General features: G+C 37.7%; 1 protein-coding gene across 1 annotated transcript in view; it reads left to right on the forward strand.

Moving 5' to 3' along the window:
- LOC149571056 (glycosyltransferase BC10-like) overlaps positions 1-20,882 on the forward strand; it is a 72,990-nt gene that overhangs the window by 29,977 nt on the left and 22,131 nt on the right. The window contains exons 8-10 of the mRNA XM_089812627.1: positions 1,411-1,470; positions 1,592-1,714; positions 1,917-1,955. Coding sequence (XP_089668753.1) covers positions 1,411-1,470; positions 1,592-1,714; positions 1,917-1,955 — 222 coding nt within the window. The remainder of the gene's footprint in view (positions 1-1,410; positions 1,471-1,591; positions 1,715-1,916; positions 1,956-20,882) is intronic.

Raw genomic sequence — 20,882 nt, forward strand, 5'->3', positions numbered from 1 at the left:
AGTGAATGATGCAAACTCCCCAGGAACTAAGAACTCAAACACAAGCACAACTGTAGACCAGAAAGAGAGAGTATGATCAGAATGACGATATATTCATTCAATATGCATTATTAAAGTACACTAGGAGTGCCTGTATATAAAGGCCTTTGAGATACATCTAGAATGCCTCGGAATCAGCTACATGATAAGTCATACAACTAGGGGCATGTCCACCAGATATGGGTTATCCTTCATTATGCACGGAAGTAAGTGCGATAATGAGAGGATAAGCCTACAAGGGTGTAACACGCAAATCAGTGTTGTAGACAACATGTGCAAAAGAGGGAGTGCGAATAATTGTGTTGTCTACATGACGACTCAGTGAATGATGCATACTCTAGTGTTGTAGACACCATGTGCTGAAATAGAGTTGCGTACTTCTGTGTTGTCAACATGACAACTAAAAAATGTGCGCAAACTCTTAAGTGTCTCACAAAATAAAATAATAAAATAATGCATTAACCTAAGTAAACTTAAGTAAGTGTAAATAGTGAATACGTATTTACACCAACAGATAGTTAGTTCATGCAGCCAACTGGTTCATCAACTGGATATTTGGACTTAATTGGATATCATATTGGAAGAAAATGTATGCTTAGAAAAGGGCATTCGTTGTTCTGCTTTAAACAACATTTTCTATTATAGAAACATTTGGCTTGCATCCTAGGCTTGCAGTTGCATTGATGGTTTATGTTTTTTAGGATGTATATTTTTTAGGACTGGTAGATTTGATAGAAACAGCCAAAAAATATGTTTGACATGCAATCTTCTTTGTAGTAAACCATTCCTTGTAAATTTAGGATTAGGATTCAGAGGATTTGTGAATATTGTGCTTATACTTTCCATTTTGTTTAACTTTTATTTCTATAGAACATCTTTACATGATTTTCGTTGTCTCAATCTGACGAGAAACATCCAAGATACATGTTTTACTTGTAATCATCATTTTAGTAATTTTTTCCTTCATTGCATTTTTTTCCATCAAATTTAGGAAGAGGAGCCAAAATACCTTGAATGGGATTTGTATAATTTCTAGCTGATTGTAGAAACTAGGACCACATAATAGGTTTTCATCAGAATTCAGAACAGTCTTTCTGGGCAGTATCCACAGTAAAACTTTAGAACACAGGTCTCCTCATAATATCATTGGCAATAATCGAGGTGTCCATATGTCAATATATTCTTTTTCCATTTTAAGTTGCTAAGGTAGACTACACACTGCAATGTTAATGTGGCTAGTCATTCAAATATGAGGAAAACATGGAATTCTTATTTTATTGTAGAATTTTATTGGCCATAATGTTTATAATCATAGTAGACATTGTATTGCAGATTGACAATAACTGGCTGATACACGTTTCTTGATTGCAGCCAGGTGCAGAGACACATAATTGCTATCCTGATGAGCATTATGTTCAGACCTTTCTCTATGTAAGCTCATAAAATTTGGTCTTGCTAATAACCTTTTGCTATTTGTGTTCTTTGGATTTCATTACTTGATGTAAACACTTCTTATTTGTTAGATGGGCCTTATAGTATATCTTTTTCTCAGATGATGGATCCAGTTGGAATTTCAAATTGGTCTGTTACACACGTGGACTGGTCGGAAGGAAAATGGCATCCTAAAAAGTATTGTAGAGATGACATCAACATTAAATTGCTGAAGAATATTCAGGTAATCTTGCAGTTTTTTTCTTTTTGTTTTTTTTGCAAATTTTGAAGTTTTTCTGGGCCAAATTTATTCTGTTTGAAGCTATATAACTAGATAATTTAGATATAAATTTTTGGTGATGTCTATATAAACACCATTGAATGGTTGGTTTTGAATTCATTTTTTTCCTATTAAATGAACGGAGTTGCATAATGTTAATTTGCAGAAACTTGATGAGAACATTCACACCTCTAGTAATTTGAAGGTAGAACTTGTATCCCTCAAAACTCTCACCACTGTTGCTTTTTGTTTAAGCATGTTAGTGTAAGTGAAAGATACTATATGCGCAAGAATAATGTTGGCTATTGGTCCATTTTATTGAATGTGTGCTGTTTTTGTTATCTACGTTTTCAAACTTGTTTTAACCAAGTGCTGTTAGATGTGGAATCTTTCCCTTTGGATGGAAGACATTCTTATCAAATTTTAGTGGGAGTGGTGGTTCAATTATATTTCATTGGTCATTCCGATCTATGTTTGTGCGTTGTATATCATTGATATAGCCTATAGGCATTTGATGTTGATTTTCAGTATCACATATAACCTTCATTGTCTCCAAATTCCTGTAATTCTCTCATTATAGCATTAAATGCTTTCAATTAATTTTTGAAAACCATGAAAGATCCTTTTTAAGGAAAGCTAAAACGAGTTAAAGGAAGAAAATAAGGAAAAACATATGATGCACACACATGAAACCATTGAATTTATATCTACACACATTTCTCATAAAAGTTCATTATCAATGTAGGAAAGCATAAACCAAATATACTATCACACACACACACACATACATTTCAAAACCATTGTATGCATATAGGCACACACATTCCATAGAAAAGCCCCATTAGTAGTTGACAAAAGCTAAAACAAAATTAAAGGAAAAATAGAAGAAAATAGATATGATATTTTGATATGGGTTGAATATAATAGAATTTATTCAAACCTCTCATTTGAAATGATAATTGTTCTAAATCTCCTGAAAATATAAGTGAGCTTAGACATAACATAGATCAAGAGTACCGAAAATCACTTGGCCATCATCCGATCAGTAAAATCCTAGTAAGATATATTACCTCAAAATCTATCTTTATGTCTTGAATTCACTCATCAAATTCGAAAGGCCTTAGCTTCTATTAAATGTTGGTAAGCATATGAGAGAATCTAGTGACATAAATCATGCATATTCCATCTTTGTCAATCATCTTGAAAGAACTATAAATCTACATGTGAACGTTGGTCTTGTTCATGCTGTGTCACTTCGTGTTTACAAAAAGAGATATCCATAGTGCTACAAATTTGTTTGCTGGTATAGACAATTTGTTTGATGATGTTGCCAATTTGTTGAAGGGCATGAGATTCACATTTGTAGATGGGAAACCATTATAATTACATATTTGAATTTAAAAAAAATGTAATTTGTATCAAGTTTGGAAAAGTTTTGTAATTTTGTTTGTTTTGGTTCTATATGGTTTCATTTGGGACACACCCATAGTGTTGATGCGAGTTTTGTGTCACTACATAACATATTAGTAATTGGATGCTTGATACAGAATATCAAATACACAATTCCTCTCTTGAAAAGTTATCTCTCATGGGACATGAGTATAACTCCAATGTTCCTTACACCGTTGGATACTCGCTCAGTTTTGTCAATGTGATTTGCTGGTAATCACGTAGGCGGCCTTACGTTTTCTTGTTTGAGAAAAATTCGGATCTTGGTGAGAAAATGGAGATGGTGGTTCGGTGTGAATGCTAGATGATGTTGATGGCGCGATGATGGCAATGTAGGGTGAATGGCGATGGAAGGTGAGAATGCCGATGTTTTGGTTTACTTCTCTAACTAACCTCTTCTAAGCATGAAATTTGGCTACTCAACTACTCCTACTCCTAAGAATGGAAGGTTAGCAGATGGACGGGGATCGAATCTAATGAAGGCTAACCAGCGGCCCTACCTCCATAGATGCAACGCTTCAAAGGAAAGTAAACTAGATCACCACACAAAGCCTCCCAACCAGCTGCTAGGATGCTAGTGGCCTAATGTTGACCCCTATCAAACATCTACCAAAGCTACCATGCAACTATCCATTTTATTTTACTCTTACTCTAACAACTTGAAATGAAATTGCTTCAACTTGAAAAGAAAATTTAACTATGTGGAAGTAGAAAACATGCAATAACACCCAATGTTCTTAGTCAACATGCAATGAAAAAGAGAGCACTTTGGTATTATTTTCGCAACAATTTCTCCAACCCCCCCTTTTTACAAATGAGAGCCAATGGCCTTATATAGAGGTCCAAAATGCAATGGACGGTAGAGATCAAAACAAGATCGACGATCCAGATTGGATCCGAAAACCCTAATTAGGGTTGCCACCCCATCGGCCAATGAGAAGATGCCACCTCATCAATGGACCAATGAAAAAAGTGCAAAAGCGACAACCAATGAGAAGGCACCAAAATGGTGGCCGATCAGAAACAAACACTTGTCCTATTCCAGAAGAAAGAGAAAGTTGCCACTTGGGCTTACATAAGATGATCTTCTAATATAATTCTTCCTTTTTCTTTCGTTCTTTTAGCTAAGGCAATGAACTTAGCTAGCCTTTCGTTAACTTCTTCCATAGGAGGACAAGGTGTGTGCTTCGCTCGGAGTTCTGTTGACTTTGCCACGCTGTTTGCTGCTTGTAGTATCCTTTCGTGATCCTTCTCATAGTCCTTTGCAAACCCAATAAAAGCATTGAGTGAGGAAAGGGTGTTCAGATGTTTCCTTTTGACGGCAGCCTTTCCTAACTCATCCAATCTCGATCCAAATCCTGTCTCACTGACATCCTCCTCTCTAATACCCTCAAAATCCAGCGCCACCCCAACGTCGCCCATCATGGTCGAAATGGAAGTGTCGACGCTTGGGCCGTGTTGTGCAATCTCATCATGAATTTCCTCAAGTGTTCTGAATCTGGTAGTCAATGCGACATACCAAGATTCAACTATGCTCAATCCTCTCTCATCAACCAACCGGGCTCTTTCCAAATATGCCTCCGGTAGCCTAATGAACGCCTGCAGCCTAGGAATAACCAAATCCTTGATGGGAAGAAAATTCTTCCATTCCTCTTCAAATAATCTGAATTTGTTTCTAACAGTCACCAATGACTGGAATGTTGAGATGAAGGAGGGCAAGAAATTTCGCCCATCTTGGATTGTATCATAGATCCAACCCCTTACTTCATGTAACTGAGCTGATACCTCTTCTGAATTGCTCCCGCTGTCTTGAGGAAGGGCTGCCTGATGCAGCTGTTGGATTGGTTGGCAATCTCTCCAATATTTGTTTTCGGCCTCCAACTTTACTATCCTTTCGTTTGCCTTCCTCAATCTTTCTCTGATTGATGCTATGCCTTCCTGAACCTCCTCACATTCCATATCATCTGTATTTCTTCCCAAATTATGTTCTACTATTTCGTACTCCTGGGCTGCAATCTCATCCGCTGCCTTATTGACTGTTGGTATAGCAATCTGAACCCTTCGGTGACCATCACTGTCGCTTCTGATTACCCTTGCCACCGTATTTGCCATCTGTTTTTGGTTCTCGCTATCATCCTTGGATATCATCAACTGCGTGAGCCATTACCACCTCGCCTCTCGGCATAAGCATTTGCCTTAACAATAGTGGTGCAGTGCATCTCCCCAAATCTGGATTCGGTTCGACCAACAAAGCATCACCAACGGCCTTAGACGCCTGACTTATCTCTTCAATATCAATCGGCCCATCTTCTTCTCTACTAGTTTCTGCCATATTTCCTTGCTGGTTCTCCGAGAGAGGGGAGTACTCCGTACTTTCACTGTAGCCACTTGATTCCGAATCAGAGCTCACCTCCACTGCGGCCCCTTTATCACTCGAATTGACCTCTTGGCTTCTAGCCTTAGTTATACTCTCCCTTGACGGCGCTACCCGCTGTCTCTTGGCTGGAGGTTCCGAACGTTCTTGGCTTTTCTCTACCTCCAAAGCCCTCTTCTTGCTATTTCTAACTGTCTCCGATTGCCGGCCACTTCCTTCACCCTTCTGTCCGATTGATTCTACTAGACCTTCCTTCGGTTTCATCATCTCATAAGTAAGGAGAACCTTTTGTCTTTGTAGCTTTCTCAACTTGGCATTATACCACGACTCGGTATGCAAATCTACTGTCCTTGTGACTGCCTCCAAGGAAGGATCCTGATGATCGTCCCAATCCACTGGATTCAACTTTGTTCCAACTACTGTCTCATAGTCTTCTCTCAACACACTACGATCATCCTCCAATTGATCGGGAATATCAAGGCCTCTCCATCTGATATCTCTCATCATGTTCACCGACAATCTCGAGAAAGCTAGCTTTCTCACGTGAAAATCATCCTTTGCATTGGCCCAAAAGTCCTCTATAGTGGGAACATGCTTAAATTCGCTTCCATGAGATGCCTTGATAAGACCAACAGGGTCGAATCCTTGCCTTGCTCTGTACCATCCTAGATGATACCACTCCAATTCCTTTTCCGCAGCCTCAAAGGTGGCCCGATTTGGGCAACTATCATTGCCAATTATAATTGAGAAGGAAACGCCTGTTTTCCCCTCATTCCTCATTACTCTATCATAGTGCTCAAGCTGCCTAGCCAATTCCATCAAAACTACCTTGTCGGGCGGGTATCTTGGAAGCCTCTTGGGACAAACTGTACTTCCTGCCACTCTAATGTATGTGAATTGCGGGAATTGGATGAACCAACTCCCAAACTTCTTAATCCTTGCTTCTGCTTCCGATGAAAGTCTCTTAGCAGGCGCCCCTTGTAATACCCTTACTGTCTTCATGGCGAATGCATCGCAAAACATCTTGTAATCCTTGTTATTGTGCAAATGAAGCTGCGGATAGCATTCATGCACCAAATATTGCCCTGGCCCATTACCAATCTCTCGTCAGGCCCTAAGTCCCGGACTCTCATACAATCTAGCAATTAAGTAAAACAGATAGGATCCCATGTAGAATTGCCTTTGGTTTTGAACTGTTCTAAGTTGCAACTCTAAATTTTCACTTATGATCCTAGCCCAATCAAATTTTCCTTTTCCCTTTTCAATTTCATCAATGAAGAAGTACATCCAGTTTTCGAATTGCATAGCTTGAGCTAGGCCCATGATCCGGCTGAGAAGAACAATGAGATCGCCATATTCCGGCTTGAAATCTGCCACTGTAAGCCTTGTTGATTTGTTAACTCCTTTCCTTCCTTCGTGTATCCAATTCTGCTTTAGATGTGAGAAGTAGGCCTCTTGGTTACCTTGAAATGATTTGGCCGCCTGATCCACCATTACAACTGTCATGCCCTTGCTCTGGGGAATATTAAATGTCTCTTCAATTGCTTGTTCGCCAATGTTGGCCAACACTCTCTTCCCTTCGCCAAAAATGATGGATTTACTGTCTAGATCAAATCTGGATGCACAGTCCATAATCAATTCCGGACAAGGCAAAGTAGGAGGAAAAGCTGCTGCATGTACAATTCCGCTCTTGTATATCCTCTTTGCCAAGGGGGATTGTCCTTCCTTTAGTCTGTCCCTCATCCGTATCATGTCCACTGTAGCGATATTAGTATCGGTTATTTTCTTCATTTTCGAGAAGAAGGAAGTTTTGGGCGTCATATCCTCTTTGTCTTTCTTAGCGTTTGCCCGCTTGGGATTCTTACTTGCACTATCATCCTCCATGCTCGTCGCCCTATTACGGGATGGTAGAGTGGTGGACCAAAAGGCAAGAAGAACCAAGTAGTGCAATTCTTAGAAAAGAGCGAAAGAATGGATGTTAGCTTAAGCACTCCTTGCAACTCTAGATGATGACTTTCACCTTAACTAATAATCTTACAGCACCTTTTCGGAACCTGGGATATGACATCAAAGAATTACAAATCCCTTTGCAAATTAGAAAACAAAGCCTCTAAGCTTATCCAACACTTGCCTTCTATGCAAAAATCAAACTTTCATATGTATCTCTTCTCCCAACAAAATTGCCCAAATCTGATATAAAAATTGCAGCCCCTCTAGAAAATCAGAATTTTGTCTTCCACAAATTTCGGCCCCCACAAAATTCGGCTCCCACAAAATTCGGCTAAGCATGAAAAAAAATCTGCCCTTCCACAAAATTCGCCCAAGCAAAGAAGGAGCAAAATCTGTAAAATCTGCCACCTAGGGCACAAATCGCAGCCCACAAAGTGGAGCAAAAATCCCCAAAAACGCAAAAAATCTGGCCCTTAGACAAATCGCCCAACAATGGCAATGGAGAAATTGCCCAAAAATCGCCAAAAAACTGCCTTCCACCAATTTCGCCCAAGTCTGGAAATCTGCCCTTGCTTCAAATTCGCCCAAGCATCAGGAGCAAATGAATTGATGAAAATGAAATGGGAGGGGACTCCCTTTATAGCAGCTTTCACCTTCCTCCCAGGCTGGCCGACTTGGTCCTATAGAGGAAAAAAAAACCAAAATTAAAGCTAAGTTAGTGGCCCACTTTAAATACTTTGCCAAAATTTTAATTTTCTAAAATGAAAACTGCACTTTTAATTTACTAATTAATCACAAATTGCAAAACGAAATTGAATGGTGCCTTGGGGATGCTAAAAATTTCTATTTAATGGGGGTTTGCTAATTAATACATCCTTGAAGTTGAATTTTGGCTAACCAAAAGCCATTTCTTAATATTAATTTACCAATTTCATTAAATACCAAAAGCTTTCAAGGCAAATTTAATCAATTAAAGCCAATTTTTGCAATTTTCCTCCAAATCGATTTTGCTAAATAATTAAAATTTTATGACAAAAAATAAAATTGCCTCTAGAGTAAAAATCGATTTTGCAATTTAACTTCATCTTACAAAATTAAATTCTATTTCACCAAAAAAAATAAGATTTTCCAAGAACCTAAGTCTAACGAAAAATTTCCTTATTTGAAAATCATTCAAATTTACAATTAAATCCAAATTTTCAAAAGAAATCGTCTAAGTACAAAATTCACAATCTTATCCTGCCAAGTTGAAATCAATTTTGAACTTATTCGGCCTAAGGATAGAACTGATAGCTCTGGAAAATCAAGTTGAAACCGGGTGAAAAATACATCTAACCTTCTCCACTGGCCCTAAAGGCGATTAAAAAGGGGGTCCCCAAGAATTTGGGGCGATGTGTGAAAACCTCACAACACATAGTTGCTTGCATATGTCTTGACAAAGAATCGAACCTTGTTTTGACCTTAGTGGTGGATGACTTGATAAAAAAGAAAGATAGTATTTTCTACAAATAAAATACTCATAAGGTGGAACAAATTTTGGGTATTAGGGGACCAATGACCTTCATTTGGCAATATAGTCTAGTGGGTTTTTAGGGGTAGAGCTTGTAGGGGGTCTAGGGGCAATGCTCAAATTAAGGTCTATGACACCACATGAACCCATAAGAAGCATCCCATTTTCTTTATTTTATCCCCATGTTTATTTCCCAAATCTTCTTCACTCAGATCTAACATTGAAGACGAAGAATTTGATTGGCCTAAATGATGATATACAATTTTTTAACTTAAAGAGTGTTTAGGGTATGGTTGAAGACCATTATGCTATTATAATTAGCATTAGTGTTTTTCTCAAATGCCAAAATCGTGGACCAATTGTAAGATTCTAGGATGTTCAAATGATTATCTTGAGGGCCTTGAGGATGCCTATATACTTTCAACATCTTTATTAGACGAACAACATAGAAATGCCCTGTCTTTGAGGGAGACATCTTCTATTGAGTAGTAGTGAAGGAGGTGAAAAAATACTTAGCACAAAATACAAAATTAACTATGTAACAATTCTATTGAGTAGTAGTGAAGGAGGTGAAAAAATACTTAGCACAAAATACAAAATTAACTATGTAACACAATAGATAATTCATTGTCAAATGGTAAAGATAAATTAAACTTCCATATGATTTCTGTTGGGACTGAAAATTGCATGCTTCATTTTTAGTCACATTTTGAAAATTTTGGAAAATCATGTCCTAAAGTGCCTTTTATGCATGTGGTCAATTGGTAGCTTGAGGCCTAGATGGTGTTTGAGTGGCTTAACACCTTTCATTTGACATATGCATATGATCCATAATGTTATTTTGCCATCCCGAATCATTCTGTGAAGTCCCATTTTGAGCTAGTGTCAAAATTTGCAATTCTACCAAGTGTCAAATAGCGATCAGAGGCCCAGTTTGCATCTGAATATCTTTTACCCAGGACTGTTTCATGACTAGTCACTTTGGGGATGTTTAGTGTCCATAATAGAGAACCTATGTTCCAATTTTGAGATCATGTCGAATCCATTTGATCAGTTTGCTAACATCATCAAAAACCCAGTTTGCATTGTTTTGTTACGGCTAAGGTATCCAGATTGATCCGTACCCCTGTTCGGCATGTTATAACTTTGATCCTGTGATTGGTAAGCCTAAGTGAATTGTACCATTGTGTTGTATCCTGAAAATCCTTGAAGTATGCCAGTTCTTAAGTCATGACGAATCCTTCTACATACTTTCACATGTCCGTACATTTGCTAAAAATCACTTTTTGACACATTTGCCAATTAAAATTTCCAAGTGCCTATTTTCGGAAATTCGCCAAATGTGCCCTGTAATTCGTCATGAACCCAAAACATGGAATTATATTCTCTTCATGGCAAAGAACTTATATCCTAGTTTTCAAAACCCCAAGTGATCAATAACCCAGTTTATAATGCCAAACCCGAGCCCAGTTTATGTTTTTTAACATTGTTTGCCTGCAGGGTAATTGAAGTATGGATGTTCGGCAATTAAAATCTTTTGACTGGGAATTCGTTATAAAACGAGATTCGGCATTGTACCAGTATACAGAACATAGATTCAGTGTGTCAGGTTTCAGAGCTTGGTTAGTTGTCCGAGTCAGTTTTTAAGGCCAGTCAACGGACCATCTGGCACTAATTTCACAGTTTGCAAAAATTGGATGGCAACATTTATCTGTCAAGAAGGTAAAATTAGATGAAGGCATCTTTTCCACATAAAGATTTCTTGTCCCCATGGCATCAAGAAGGAAGGAGGTCTGCATTTGAGCTTGAAAGTGTTTTAAATTTATAAATGTTTTTGCAAATTGTGGTAAAATTGACACGTTTACAATATGTCTATCCATTATGAATGTATTGTTCTTATGAGGAAAGGAAAGCTTAGTCAAAGTTTAAAAGGGGACATCCAAGGTAGATATGAATGGAGCATATTCTGACTTCAGGTTAGAAGTCAGAAAATGTCAAATATAAAAAATAATACATAAGTCTTTCTTTGTAAAGATGCATATTGATTTTGACATAGAGATAAATAAAGATTACAATGGGCAGCCAGTTTTAGCATTTGGAGGTTCTTCGGGTGTAATAAGTGTATGGAACCTTGAAAAGAAAAGGCATAGATGAAACCTTTTGTCAAAGAGACAAAGCAAGTGAATGGCAATCCATGCTTGGATTCAAGCAAAACTCACGATGGACCAAGGCAGAATGGACGAATTATAGAGCATAGAGATTTTTAAGTTGCCATTGAACAAGATAACTCAGAGCTCAGCGCATTGAAAGGAATGCCATTTTAAGGAAGATAGTCATCCATGTTTCACAGAGTGTCTGCGTTTTCCAAGAAACAAGCCATAGCAAATAGAAAGAGGCTGCAAATGTTTTTAAAAGGACACAGTCAAAGCCCCTACGCAGACCAAGAAAGAAAAAGGAGCCAGCTAAGACAAGAAACAACGCTGCAAAGGAAGACTCACAACATATAAAGTTGTAGAGTTTAATATCAAGGGTAGGCAAAGCCGATGGCCAGTTAGCGAGAGAAGAGCCCCATTTTAAAAAAAAAAAGAAAAAGATTAGGCATTCTAAGAATAGAGAATGCAAGAAAGCGTAGTCAAAGACAGGTTTAAGAAAACATCTACGCGCAGCTAAAAGGAAAAGGTATAAAGACACCACGCATGACAGATCAAAGGAGGAATCCTCAGGGCAGCATCAAAGGAGTCATTGTTGAGGCGTCTATAACATTGGAAAGAGCTCCATGTGAGTAAAAAGAAGCCGTTGGAGCACAGAGCATAACCATGCAAGGAAACCTGAGAATGAAGAGGCCCATGCTAAGCAAGCAGGGGCAGAATTTTGCATAAGTAAAAATGCTCCAGTTTTAAATAAAGCTGAAACCACCAGTAAAAAGCTCACGCAGTCAAAGTGCAGGGGTGCCAATGGAAGGAACAGGCATCCACGTCATACAAATAGCAGAAGAGCACCGCTAAGAGAAACCGCAGTCCAAGGAAGGCAAGGCAGCGTTATGCTTACAGATATATCCCACATAGCCCTCGTATTAGAACTTTGAGCTTTTTAAATACCATTATACATTTAGATACTTATGTCTAAGACTTGTGTCTTTGGGAAAGTGGCTGCCTCTTGTGTGGCGTTCGTGGACTCGGATGACATCGGATGGAAGCAACCACGCATTAAATTTTGAACAAACCATCATGTAAAACTTGATGACGTCAGCAGGAGGTAAGTTGCCGGAAAGTTCCAAAACCCGGCGACTCGCTACCTCGCCACCGGAAAGTGGTGAGAAACTCCGGCTAGCGAGATAGCGAGGTCGCCGGAAAAACATAAAATTCCGGCAAGTTCCAAAGTGCTACGTGGGTTCAATAGCAATGTTGTCAGCGAATCAGATGTTGACACGTGGCACTTGGTCAACAAAAGTTTGACCCAGGAGAAAATGAGGAGAAATTTTAGACTTCTCAAATTTTATTATTTTATTATTGTTTTTTCTCAAATCTCACGTCAGGTTCTTTTTAATAAAGTTTGAAACTTTATATAGTTTAAACTATATGAAAGTTTTAAATTTTGCAAAAATATATGTTTCAAACCACTGAGTAGAGGCCTGATTTTCAAACGGCCATATCTAGGGCAAATTTTAACCGAATTGGGCACTCCAATATACTGTTGGAATCGGGAGAAGAGGAACTTTCCAATTTTGGAGTCGGTTTTTGCACAGGTATCAGTCAGTTTGAGCTACACGAGGTTTTCTATCAGGTACCTAAAGTGCAACCGTTTTCATACCAGGAAGTTCAGATTTGTTTCTTGTCAAGATAGTGACCTGGATATCAGTAGAAGGCAATGGAATTGCAGTTAGGGTCGAATTTGTTCTGATTTACTCAGTAGAAACTCATTTTAACTGGCTTTTTCATGGGGCAATCAGATATTTTGGCAAGTAAAGAGTTTTCGTCATTAGGCAAGGATATTTTGCAAGTTTGTTACAGATTAGTGATGAAACAAAATCAGATCAGAAGGGATGAAAGAAGAAAGAGGTTTTCAGTTGCACAAGATGGGATTCCAAGTGGGCACTTCTCGTCTTCAGTTTCAATCCGAGAATTCATCTCTAGGCTATATCTTGCTTTCTTTTTGTCATTGTAGGGGTTCCAGTTTTTGGCACTGAGAAACCATTCTTCAGCATTTCTTCTTGTATTCGACAACATTTTAAGTTTTGCAGATAGTTCTTTTCTGTTGGGTGATCTATGAGTTATTTTCTGTACATTTCATGTATTTGATTTCAAGGAAAACATATAAAGTGCAGCAAAAGTTTGAAGTTCAGTTTGAATCTTGTCTCCTGATTATGGCTCTGTTATTTCTTCTAATTTGTGATCAAAGAGCATGAATTAGGTTGCATTACATTTTGAAATGTATGTGGTTAAAATGTCTTGCTTATGGAACAAAGAACCATGTAATTGCTTGATATTTGTCACAGGGTTTGCAGATTTCATGATAGGATTTTCTGAGTATGAGATTCATTCTGTAGCAGATGTCTATTCACAAGGTGAAAGATAGATCAGGGATCTTAATGTAGAGATACGTTTGAGGTTTCCAGGAGATGTATGGTTATGATTCATTTAATTGCCCAATAGATAAGGCACTGGTCAGAGATAGGATGATTAAGTTCTGTTGTTCATACTTGGGTCTTGTTGTTATCAACATATTAAATCAATTTTCCCTTTTATGTTGAAAGCTACTCAATGTTAACCCACACTTAGCTTGCCAGTTTCATGAGTTATGTTCTTAGCTATTTCACGCTTATGATTCTTGGTTGAGTATAGAAGAAATAAGGGTTTTATCTGCTTCATATTAGATTCAGTGTATGCTTTGACAACTGGTACCATATAAAGAATCTACAGGTCTACCCACCTAGGTTTTGCAGAGCCTGAAGTAGAAGAAGGGTCATGCCTTATAGTTGGCCTGGTGTCTGAATGGATGTGTTGATAATGGGAGTTAGCTGCCCCTAGATGCATCTTGTTCTCATTAGGGTAATTGGAAATGGGTAACGTTTTCAAACACCAACAAAATGGCGACTCTGTTGGGGAGGCTGTGAAGTAATTCACTGTTAAAAGGACAAGAATCTTTGGTATATAATTTGAAAATTTCAGTCCTACTCTCAGTTTAGTTTTGCCCATCCGAGTCACCAACAAAATGGCGACTCTGCTGGGGAGTTGCATATCGAAAGAACAAAAATCTTTGCCATGAAACATATTGGATATATCATATCAATAGCAAGATGTGTTCCTTTTCCTTGCTGAAGTTTCATGTCCCCAAGTTAAGCTTTATTCATTATCAGCAGTATGTTGAAACTAGATGAAAATTGTGTTCTATGACTGTCATAGGTCTATCTTCAATCAATCCAGTTTGCAAATACTGTTGAGAAAGTTTCAGAGTCAAGAATTCTTTTATAAATTGTAAATTCTTTTCAAGATAATAATGATCTGCAAGTTTTTCCTACATTGAAAGTCTGGTTCAGATTTGTCAAGTGACAAATTATGTTTTATTTCTCACAAAGCGTGAGTGGCGACTCTCAAATCTCTGTACCAGTTTGTTCCTAGTTGATTTCATTGCAAAATTTTGAAGGACTTTCAGTTGTATGGGCAGATCTGAAGCTTTTGGTAGTTTCTTGAAAAGGAGTTTCAAATTCTTGATAAGTTTTTAAGTGCTGGTTGCAATCTGTTGTTATAAATAATTGAAATATAAAAATAAATCACAGCAGTGGTTATTTCATTCCTCTTGCGAAGAGGTGGCGACTCTACAAAGTTTGATCAGTGGTGTAAAGGATTTTCAGTCTTGCACTTGTGCCAAATCAGCAGATCCAAGTTCAGTATCAGTACTGGAGGTATTTTGGTTTTCATGTTTTCTTTTCATGGAAGTCAAGTGTTTAAAGAAGTTGCCTCTATTTAGTGATTTTCAGCACTAGAAAGAAGAGGTAGAAAGTTTGTTTTATGATGGAATCAGATCTTAGATCTGAGATTAGTTCCCCGAATTCTGAGAGTTTGAAAATTGTGAGTAATAACATTGCTATGTTGAATAGACTGGTTTACAAAAGGATTGTCAGTCTTATAAGAATTGAAGTAGGCAGTACTCAAGGTCTAAGTGTCGAACAATGTTATTTAAGGCTTAAGTTAGTAATCAGTAAGATGCCTTTTCATTGTAGACCTGAGGAATCTTCCCTACCAAATATTTTCTTTGATGTTCTAGTACCCGATTCAGTAGATTGGCCAGCACCTATAAGGTTACAAACAATTTTGCAGACTAAAAAATTCATTGAGGAGATGGAAAGTGGTGATTATAAATTTCATGAAATATCTCCTAATGATAATGAATGTGCTGAAAGCCAAGGTAGTAATGAATACAATGAGTCCATAGAGCAAGATAATTTGTCTTCTGATTGTGAAGAGGTGGATTCAAATGTTAATGAATCAGGTAATAGCAATCAGCATGAAAAGGATGGATATAAAAGAGAAGATAAATTAAGTTACAGTACATATGAAGTTGAAGAAAGTTGTAACAACAGTAGATCCATTGATTGCCATGATAAGAAAAAATGTTGCAATAATTCTGATTTTCCAGATTGTTACACTAAGGATCCTGCTGTTGCAAGTTCTTCATGTTATCCAGATGACAATCACAGCCAGGAGAAGATTTGTGAGGCAATCTTCTTGAGTTCTGATGAAATCTCTATTTTGTTGGCTCGTGAGTTTGAAAAGCACATAAGTATCTCTAAGGATTTTCATATGTTCTCTCATAATACTTTCTCATTCAGTCAAATCAATTCCCCAAAGTTTGATGTGGAAAAGGAGGTAGAATCTGAACAATCTTTGTTGGACTTTGGAGGTGTATATAACAGAACCTCAAATGTTTTTGCACATGACGAGTTGCTGGATGTAGGGAATGTTAATGAAGGGAAGGTTAATGCTGTTTCGGGTTCTTTTCATGTTGATCTTGCTGAACATTGTTTTGATTTTTCATATGATGAGGAGGAAAACAGTGAGTGTTGTCAATCCGATTATAAATTTTCTTTATATGCTGATAGGTCCTGTAAAGATGAGTTCAAGGTCTATTCCGACATTCAGTCTAATGAAGAAAATGATAATGATCAGCATGGTTTGGAACAACACTTTCAGAATGAATTTTCATGTATGGTGACTAATCAATGTTTTGAATGTGAAGAGGTTACAGTGAAAGATGAATCTGATTTAGTAAATGATAAGACTGCAAGTAGGCAACAATCGGATTCCAAATACTCTTCACAGCTAGAGGCACAAGGTGAGTTACCATCGGATTCATGTAACTCGTTCAATGAAGTAGAATATCAAGCTTTTGTGTTTCCGATTGCAGGAATCCATGACTCAATCAGTAGTGATCAGTTTCACTTTCAGTCTGATGTCAGTTATTATGATCACACTGATTCATATTCTCATAGTGAGCAAGGTGTAGAAAGTTTGTCTGATTTTTATATGCACTATGAAGATGGTATTAGCAGTTTTGTTTTGCCTAACGAACGCCACACAAGAGGCAGCCACTTTCCCAAAGCCACAAGTCTTAGACATAAGTATCTAAATGTATAATGGTATTTAAAAAGCTCAAAGTTCTAATACGAGGGCTATGTGGGATATATCTGTAAGCATAACGCTGCCTTGCCTTCCTTGGACTGCGGCTTCTCTTAGCGGTGCTCTTCTGCTATTTGTATGACGTGGATGCCCGTTCCTTCCATTGGCACCCCTGCACTTTGACTGCGTGAGCTTTTTACTGGTGGTTTCAGCTTTATTTAAAACTGGAGCATTTTTACTTATGCAAAATTCTGCCCCTGCTTGCTTAGCATGGGCCTCTTCATTCTCAGGTTTCCTTGCATGGTTATGCTCTGTGCTCCAACGACTTCTTTTTACTCACATGGAGCTCTTTCCAATGTTATAGACGCCTCAACAATGACTCCTTTGATGCTGCCCTGAGGATTCCTCCTTTGATCTGTCATGCGTGGTGTCTTTATACCTTTTCCTTTTAGCTGCGCGTAGATGTTTTCTTAAACCTGTCTTTGACTACGCTTTCTTGCATTCTCTATTCTTAGAATGCCTGATCTTTTTTTTTTTTTTTTTTAAATGGGGCTCTTCTCTCGCTAACTGGCCATCGGCTTTGCCTGCCCTTGATATTAAACTCTACAACTTTATATGTTGTGAGTCTTCCTTTGCAGCGTTGTTTCTTGTCTTAGCTGGCTCTTTTTTCTTTCTTGGTCTGCGTAGGGGCTTTGACTGTGTCCTTTTAAAAACATTTGCAGCCTCTTTCTATTTGCTATGGCTTGTTTCTTGGAAAACGCAGACACTCTGTGAAACATGGATGACTATCTTCCTTAAAATGGCATTCCTTTCAATGCGCTGAGCTCTGAGTTATCTTGTTCAATGGCAACTTAAAAATCTCTATGCTCTATAGTTCGTCCATTCTGCCTTGGTCCATCGTGAGTTTTGCTTGAATCCAAGCATGGATTGCCATTCACTTGCTTTGTCTCTTTGACAAAAGGTTTCATCTATGCCTTTTCTTTTCAAGGTTCCATACACTTATTACACCCGAAGAACCTCCAAATGCTAAAACTGGCTGCCCATTGTAATCTTTATTTATCTCTATGTCAAAATCAATATGCATCTTTACAAAGAAAGACTTATGTATTATTTTTTATATTTGATATTTTCTGACTTCTAACCTGAAGTCAGAATATGCTCCATTCATATCTACCCTGGATGTCCCCTTTTAAACTTTGACTAAGCTTTCCTTTCCTCATAAGAACAATACATTCATAATGGATAGACATATTGTAAACGTGTCAATTTTACCACAATTTGCAGAAACATTTATAAATTTAAAACACTTTCAAGCTCAAATGCAGACCTCCTTCCTTCTTGATGCCATGGGGACAAGAAATCTTTATGTGGAAAAGATGCCTTCATCTAATTTTACCTTCTTGGCAGATAAATGTTGCCATCCAATTTTTGCAAACTGTGAAATTAGTGCCAGATGGTCCGTTGACTGGCCTTAAAAACTGACTCGGACAACTAACCAAGCTTTGAAACCTGACACACTGAATCTATGTTCTGTATACTGGTACAATGCCGAATCTCGTTTTATAACGAATTCCCAGTCAAAAGATTTTAATTGCCGAACATCCATACTTCAATTACCCTGCAGGCAAACAATGTTAAAAAACATAAACTGGGCTCGGGTTTGGCATTATAAACTGGGTTATTGATCACTTGGGGTTTTGAAAACTAGGATATAAGTTCTTTGCCATGAAGAGAATATAATTCCATGTTTTGGGTTCATGACGAATTACAGGGCACATTTGGCGAATTTCCGAAAATAGGCACTTGGAAATTTTAATTGGCAAATGTGTCAAAAAGTGATTTTTAGCAAATGTACGGACATGTGAAAGTATGTAGAAGGATTCGTCATGACTTAAGAACTGGCATACTTCAAGGATTTTCAGGATACAACACAATGGTACAATTCACTTAAGCTTACCAATCACAGGATCAAAGTTATAACATGCCGAACGGGGGTACGGATCAATCTGGATACCTTAGCCGTAACAAAACAATGCAAACTGGGTTTTTGATGATGTTAGCAAACTGATCAAATGGATTCGACATGATCTCAAAATTGGAACATAGGTTCTCTATTATGGACACTAAACATCCCCAAAGTGACTAGTCATGAAACAGTCCTGGGTAAAAGATATTCAGATGCAAACTGGGCCTCTGATCGCTATTTGACACTTGGTAGAATTGCAAATTTTGACACTAGCTCAAAATGGGACTTCACAGAATGATTCGGGATGACAAAATAACATTATGGATCATATGCATATGTCAAATGAAAGGTGTTAAGCCACTCAAACACCATCTAGGCCTCAAGCTACCAATTGACCACATGCATAAAAGGCACTTTAGGACATGATTTTCCAAAATTTTCAAAATGTGACTAAAAATGAAGCATGCAATTTTCAGTCCCAACAGTTCCAACTAAGTTATTGGTTCAAGTTTGATTCATAGGTTTAGTCAATTTCTTTTTTCGGGTTTGCTTTGTTTTGGATTCATCCTTATAACAACATTTGAAAGTCACAAATGTATACATATTTGTAGTAATGCATACATTTGAAATAACCCTCCATATTAATAATCAAATAACATAGCACAATACATAACCATATTAATGGTCAAATTCAAATGTCATGATGTATATTGAAGTTAAAAAACATCAATGTCTGGGTCAACAATCAGCCATCATTGATCAAACATCATATGGATTTTAACACATAACATCATCAACATCCTCATTAGATGATATGCACAATGGTTGTAGAGTCAAAAATTGCATGCCCCTTTTGCAATCTTCCCTAAACCTTTGTAGCCACTTTAATGTCCATTCCCCTAACATTTGTGTCAGCTGATTTAAGCCCTCACATCAACCTTTTCATGAAAAATACATGGTTGGAAGCGAAATAGTAAATAGTTTCTGTAAAACTAAAATTAAATACATCATTACAATTACATCTTCCTCTTCCTCACTATAGTAAAAAATAAGGGAGTGTTACAACTAGAGCTTCTATTCCTAGAAGCTTGCATTGGGTGTGACTGTGCCTCCTCGCCTGGTATCTTTGAAGATGATGAATGTCTCTTGTCCTGCATCCTAGATGGAGCTCCTCTTGGCATCGGCAATGACTCCTCGTCCATCTCATCCTCCTCAATGTCACCCAATATGAAACCAAATCCACCCCCTCCCCCTCCATAGCGTGCCTCTCCAAACCAGTGACATCATCCTTGGTGAACAATAGAGGTTGCTCCTGTGAGGCATTGTAAGGATCTATATCATCCAAATCAATTGTACTAGCTGTTGCTTCTTGTACCTTATGCATATCTGAAGATTATATTAGACAAATACAAGGTCATTGAGCAGTTTTTGGGCTAACTAGTTCCACTTCCTCGTGTGGATGACCTCAAACAAGCTCCAATTGGGTTCATAATTGAATGAACTTACAAGGCTGGCATAATATTTTGAGGGCAAATTTTTTGAGTGGTGAGGTATTTCCACCCCAACTTTGCCACCAAAACAATGGAGCTGCAAGTTGGTAGTAGAGGATGACCGATACATGACAATGTTCGCCACTAAGTGGGGAAATTTTGCTCTTGCTAAGATGAATTTTCTATCTAACTGTAATAAAAAATAGAAGAAGCTTATAAGGATCAAGTCATCTAGTTAATAGGGTATAATTCGCCTTAGAGTAAGGGGATTATGGTCCTTTAGAGATGCCTTATCCAGGCTTGAAAAGTCCACACAAACCCGAATGCCACCATTTTTCTTCTGGACTAGTACAAGGCTTGAAACCCATGTGCTATGCTTTATTGGACATGATTTTGCACTCAATCAATTTATTCAGTTCAAGTTAGAAAGCAAATAGAAAAGAAAGAACACAATTTATCAATTTATCAGTTACTTTAATGACACAGAGCATCTAACAAAATCGTTCTTGGACATTAAAGCAACCATGAAGCCCAATCAATAACACAACATCTTTATATGGTAGAGGCATAATCATTCACCAATAACATGTTCCGTAATCAGTCAATCAACCTTGCCATCAATAATCCTCCCCTAATCATAAAACAAATAAATAATAAATTAACCACAACATTGTCTCCATGAAGGTATCACAAACTTTGAGTCAATTATCTAATTCACAACTTCTACCCATTCACCCAAATTCAAGGTCATACTTGCCACTCAATCTTATTACAAAG

Source organism: Cupressus sempervirens, chromosome 2, assembly GCF_028749045.1.
Source record: "Cupressus sempervirens isolate cs-2001-9-10 chromosome 2, ASM2874904v1, whole genome shotgun sequence".
NCBI classification, from domain to species: Eukaryota; Viridiplantae; Streptophyta; class Pinopsida; order Cupressales; family Cupressaceae; genus Cupressus; species Cupressus sempervirens.